This window comes from Herpailurus yagouaroundi, unplaced genomic scaffold, assembly GCF_014898765.1.
Source record: "Herpailurus yagouaroundi ecotype Mexico unplaced genomic scaffold, PumYag 199, whole genome shotgun sequence".
In the NCBI taxonomy this organism is placed as follows: domain Eukaryota; kingdom Metazoa; phylum Chordata; class Mammalia; order Carnivora; family Felidae; genus Herpailurus; species Herpailurus yagouaroundi.
The window spans coordinates 6,259,217-6,265,308 of NW_024412430.1; the positions used below are offsets into that span (position 1 = coordinate 6,259,217).

Below are 6,092 nucleotides of genomic sequence, written 5' to 3' on the forward strand. Positions count from 1 at the left end.
TAGCCCCCCAGTCGCGCGCTCCGCCCTCGCCCTTCCGCGCCGGGCGGGCTCCGCCCGGGGCTCCGGGGCCCATGGCCAAGCGGCGTGCGGCCGAGCCGCTGACGTTCCACGTGCCTTGGAAGCGGCTCCTGCTCTGCGACTTCCCCGAGGAGCCGCCGCCGCCGCTCTGGATCCCGCCGCCGGGGGCCTCGCATCCCGGGCAGCCCGTCGGCGTCCCGGAGCCGCCCCGAAAGCGCAAAATCGACGCGGGGGCTATGACTGAGGCTTCAGCTTCTCCCAGCAAGCGCCGCGACGGCGGGGACACCAGCGTTCCGGGCGGCGTGGAGCGTGAGGGCCAAGGCCTGGAGACGGGCGAGCCGCAGTTGCTGCAGCCTCCCGTGCGGCCCCGCGGGCCGGGGGAGGAGCCCCGGGGCGCCCGGCCCCCGAGGGGCGGTGGCGACGACGGGGCGGGGCGCACGGAGCCCCCACGGGGAGACTGGGGGGCCGCACCGCGCCAGGTAGGGGCTGGGGACCGGCTGAGCGCTCCAGAGGGCGGGAGGGATGAGGAGAGAGGGGCTCACCCTTTACGCAGCCATGGCACGCACCGGGAAGAAACAGATTGTTCCCCTCTTGACTCGTGTTCATCAAGAAGCCCCAAAAGGCGAAAAGCCGGGAACCCTAGGGCAGGAAGGACGTGGACTCCCAGACTACCCACCAAGGGCCTCAGAGCCCTTGGCCCCTTGGCAGCGTTTTGGGAGAGTCGTGTGGGCTTGCACCTTTAGTGCCTGTGGTGTGGAAGAGGGAAGCAGGAGCGTGGGTCACGACGGACTAGAGCCTGATGAAGACCTTGACCGTGAACCGCGATAGGTCAGCTCAACGACAAATGGAGAAAGGGTAGCGCGCCTTCCTTGGCTTAATGATGATTTCTTCTAGAATTCGTGGTAGATTTCTTTCTAAGGAGGGTGACCAATGTGGTCTTCATCAGTTGGATGGTCTGTAGGCATAGTACAGCGCTTGTGGTAGAGAGGAAGGGCCTCCCTGCCTTGGGAACAGGCATTTAAAAACTCAGTGTTAAATCGGATTTTTAAAAAAAGGATCGTTGTTGAAAATTAATTTGGGCCCTAAAGTAAAACGTATATGAGGATCATATATAAGAGTTCCTATTCTTTGGGAAACGAGCCTGCCCCATCTCTGAGCCTGAGATTGGATTTGTCTCGAAGTTCACCGTGTGAGACAGCTGAACCCTTGAAATGTGACTAATCCAAATTGATGTGTGCTGTTAAGTCTAAAAAAACACTCTAGATTTCGAAGATCTCAAAAATTTTTATATTGATTGCACATTGAAAGGACTTGAAGATACTGGATTGGATAACATGTATTAAAATTTACTTGTTTCACTTTTTTAATACAGCCACTAGAAAAATTTAAATTGTGCTTGTGGCCTGTATTACATATTTATGAGACTGCTTTGGTTTATACTTAGGAATTCGGGCTGCATTTTGCCAGTTCTGGATTGACTTAACAGGAGCTTTGGGAATAGAAGTACCAAGTGTAGGGCTTAGAATTCACCAAACTCTTTCCAAGCACTACATCATAGTATTCACCTCACCTTTTTCCATTGTGTTCAGTATCTCTTGCAGAATTAACCAAATGCCTTTGCTGGGAAAAAAAAAAAAAAAAAAAAGGTAAATTGAGGTTCCTTTGGCATGGCTTCTTGGTGGAAAAACCTAATAAAATAATGAGAATTTTATAGTTGGGAAAGAACTATATTTCTCTGGTTGTGAGAAATCATCCTTCAGATAATAATGGACATTTCTGGTTGAAATTCTAAATTGTAAATATTCCCATCCCCAGTTTTCTTGGAATTTAGAAAACATGAGGTTTAGGAGTTTTTTTTTTGTTTTTTTTTTTTTAGACTTTTTTCTTTAGATTGCTTTTGGATATTCAAAATCTGCTTACTTAAAACTGAATGATAGCACTTATGTTTTGAAAACAGAATAATTAGAGTTTCCAGTTGTATTGTGTGTGTTGACAATGGCAAAATCTAAGAAAACAAACCCAGGATGATAATTATCCGGATCTATTTGATCTGAGGGTAAGTAGTGTGTAGTTTGAAAACTTTTACTCTTCGGACCATTTTGGTACCCCACCCGTATATAGGGTTGTCTTCCCTACCAGAGTATACTCACTGAAGTATGCCACAGATTGATAAGAAGGAAATAGGGAAATTATAGGTAGAGGAAAATTTTTGAGTAGGCTGACTCACCTTAGAATCTCTTAGACACAGCTGTATCTTCTACAGCGATGACTACATCTGACAGCTCTTTGCTTCCCAGTCATACAGGCCCATGGCAAGGACTAAGCTTGGCCATGGGGTACCTTCTTCACCAAGACCATCCCTGTTCCCTTTTCTTTTGGCTAAAGCCTCGTGTTTCTTCCTTTTGTTAGTTCTGTTCCATGAGCTTCTTGTCTTCTGCAAATTTAAGAGAGGGACATGTTTTCTCCAGTTCCTCTCTTTCCTTCCTGCTTCTAAAGATGCAGGTTTTTTGTTGGGTTTTTTTTTGTTTTTTGTTTTTTGTCTTTTAAGGGATTTACAGCTAATTACCAAGATACACGGTATAACAGAAACATGGAGAAGTTAAAAAGGCTTTTCAATTCATGCAGTAAATGTCTCCCTGGTTCCTAGCACTCAGTAGAGCGGAAGTCCCTACCTTCACCCTTGGGATCTTATTTAGGAAAAGTTTTCTCAAATATGTCCTTTCTACATTGAAGATTTAATTTAGGCAGAATAAAGATACCTTTTTTCTGTCCTAGAACCTCAGTATTTTTTGAGTTGTCTCATGTTTTTTTGTTGTGTTGGCTTTTTTCCTAGGTGTTTTTTTTTGTTTAGTTTTGGTTTTTTTAACCAGAGAAGTAAAAACCAGATATTACTTCATTAAATATTTGTGTTTTGTCATGATCGTGTCACTTCGTGCAGATTCATTTGCTCTGTCTGCTGATCCTCACTGGTAGTTACTTTTAATGGAAAGTAAGCAGAAATGTTTTCTTCCTCTTCTTAGGAAGACAATAATGAATGATTCATAGGTTTCTTGGGATATAATATGTAGCCATGTTGAGCTATTACAGTACTAGCCCTTAATTTGAAAATGAGTCCTGCATCTCACCGATGAGGAAACAGACTTCGATCAACGTCAGAGTTAGTGGATGGTGGAGTTATCTTGCAAATCCAGGTCTGTCTGGTGGCAAAGTTTGTGCTGTCCGCTAGTAGGTTACACTGATGTCCTTAAAAGATCATTTTTGGGCCCATGTTTATAAGTAGGTAATTTGGACGGTAGATTTTTTTCAAAAAGGCAAAGATACAACCCTTGTTTTTTAACCCTGTTTGTGTATCAAAATGAATTGGGGGGGGGCATCCTTTGAATTACTGCAATTTTTTTTTTTTTAATCCCAGTGTAAAGAAATTCCAGAGAAACTCTTAATTCTCTAGGTTTTAGTGTCTAAGATTTCCTTTTAGGCCTGTGTGGTCCAGTAAAGTAACTAGCCACATGTGGCTATCAAGCATTGAAATGTGGCTAGTCTGAATAGTGCTGTAAGTATAAAATACTCACCAGATTGTGAAAACTTAGTATGACAAAAAGAACGTGAAATATCGCATTCATTTTTAAAAATACTGACTACACATTGAAATAATAATATTTTGGATATATAAGGTCAAATAAAATATTGTTAAGAGAATTTCACCTTTTTTACTTTTTAAAATTACTTATGTGGCTCTCATACTTCTGATGGTTAGTGCTGTTACAACAAGCATGAGCCTAAAGTAAAAACACAACCTGGTAGAATAGATACGTAAATATTCATCTGGGCACAGTGTTAACCTTCAAAATGTTCACCATGGAAGCCTGTATATAATTCCGGTGCTGCTTCCTTGCACAAAGTATTTTGGGTATGCTTTTCACATTTTGTGTCAATCCTGAACTTCGTTGGAATGTCAGCTTCACTTCATAGTTACTTGAAACAATTTTATAGCCATTCAATCTGTTGAATTTTAAAGGAGCCAGCACTCAACTTGGATTTATCAGCGTTCATTTATTGATTTAAAAGTCATGCCTTCGGGGCGTCTGGGTGGCTCAGTCCATTGAACATCTGACTCTTGATTTTGGCTCAGGTCAGCATGCCAGGGTCTTGGGATCAAGCCCCGCATCAGGCTTTGGAGTGAGTGTGGAGCCTCCTTAAGATGCTCTATCTCTTTGCCTCTCTCCCCCACTCTCTCTCTATAAAATAACATTAAAATTAAAAAGTCCTGCCTTGCACCAAATCTTGTATCTTTGATAAAATAATCAGTTTAAGATTTTCTTGTTATTTAGCATGTTTATAATCTAAAACTTCTTGGCAAGTTTTCAAAATATTTTAGCCTATGTAAAGTCAATCCCTTAAAATACCAAGCCTCAGGGGAAAGATGAAAAAATAAATTTTAAGGTATATTTGTATTTTTAAAACAAGTTGTGTTCCTCACTGAAAGATAAAAATAAATTTATGAAAAAAAAATTTTTTAAATGATTTTAAAAAAAGAGAAAAAAAAATTATGACATTTTCCAACATTTTCTTTGGTTGAAAAATGGACGACAGTTATCAAGAAGATGCTCTTGGAAGACATTCTTTTAAACTACTAACAAAATATTTTCACAAATCCATGAGTATGAAAATGCACAGAGTTGACTGAGCCCATTGAAGTACTTTGATTAGGCAGAATTAAAAATGTACATTTGTTGAAGATGCGAAGTAAAAGACCCAAAATCTTCATGTGAGTTTGCTTTTAAAACAAAATTTGTTTCCTGGGGGGGGAAAAGTAACTTTTTCATACACCGATGCTGTCCCTTCATCTCTTTCTTTTCTCCCTAAAGCTCAATGAAGAATTCTGGCAGTATAACACCTTCCAGTACTGGAGGAATCCCCTGCCACCTATCGATCTGGCAGACCTCGAAGACGTCAGCGAAGGCAGCCTGCGGGAAGCGAGGCTTCAGGGCAAGAACGAAGTGGTTGAGATCGACATGGAGTCCTGACACAAGCACCTGAAGAATAGGTCTTTCGGCTTCGGCCTTTGAGGCGATCTCTCTTAAGTGAATAATACCATTCCCAAACCTGAAAAATGAGGAAGAGTTGTTTTAAAGATAAATGCCTGTGGTCACTACTGAAACTCCCAAGAGGGATTTGTGAAGGATCTAGTGCAGTTAGAGGGGAAGTATTTTATATATGTACTCTCAAAGAAAAATTCATGTTTAGATTCTAAATTTGAAAATATTGGTCTTCTAAAAAAGAATTCTGACAGTTTTAGAAACAGGTGGGAAATGCTCAAATGTTCCTCTTGTCTGTACCAAAAAGTTAATTTGTGGTACATGAAATGAATATTGTTTTTTACCTGTTATTAATAAAATGCTTTCTAGTACATCGTATCGACTCTTCTTAGTTGAACAAATAACTGACTTAAACATCTATGCAAACTTAAAGTGCGGGGGACTCTTCAAGGTGGCATAGTTTTAAAAGAACTTTCTAAATGTAAAGCGTAACATAGAATTTCAATTTGGGGAGCATGTTTGCATAGCTTCCAGTATTTGATATTTGTTTAACTCTACTCTGGGGAATCAAAAATGGATAGAGAACAATGAGAAGTGAAGAGGTCCTTCCCTCCCCCTTTTCCCAGGTTAAGAGGAAAGAAATTTAGTGGTATTAATTTCTTGGCTTTGAGTTGCTTTGAGGGCACGGTTTTTATTGCTTATTGCTTCAGACTTACAGTTCTCAACACTGGCAACACTTCAGAAATCTTTGCCTGAGTAGCACTCAAGAGATTCCCGTTTAACTGTCTGAGACGGGCCTTGGGTATAGCTATTTTTTTAGGCCCCAATCCTCCTCCGTTTCCCCAATCCTAATATGCCGACAGCTTTGAGAACCACTAAACTGATGGTAGTTTTTCCTGTTTAAAGGAGATAACATTTGACGTGAAACAGCACCTCTTAATTAGCTTTGTTTTCATTTCACTCTACTGATGGATTTGTTACAAGTAACTTATTGTGTTGTTGTTACTATTTCATTGTTAAAAAAATAAAGTAAGCAGT

General features: G+C 41.3%; 1 protein-coding gene across 1 annotated transcript; it reads left to right on the top strand.

Annotated features, from left to right (window-relative positions):
* The first annotated feature begins 11 nt into the window (after positions 1–11).
* CUNH9orf40 (chromosome unknown C9orf40 homolog) lies at positions 12–5,099 on the top strand. The gene is made up of 2 exons (XM_040449332.1): positions 12–497; positions 4,884–5,099. Exons 1-2 carry the CDS (start codon positions 72–74, stop codon positions 5,040–5,042), a joined length of 585 nt encoding a protein of 194 aa, XP_040305266.1. The 5' UTR covers positions 12–71; the 3' UTR covers positions 5,043–5,099.
* The last annotated feature ends 993 nt before the right edge of the window (positions 5,100–6,092 follow it).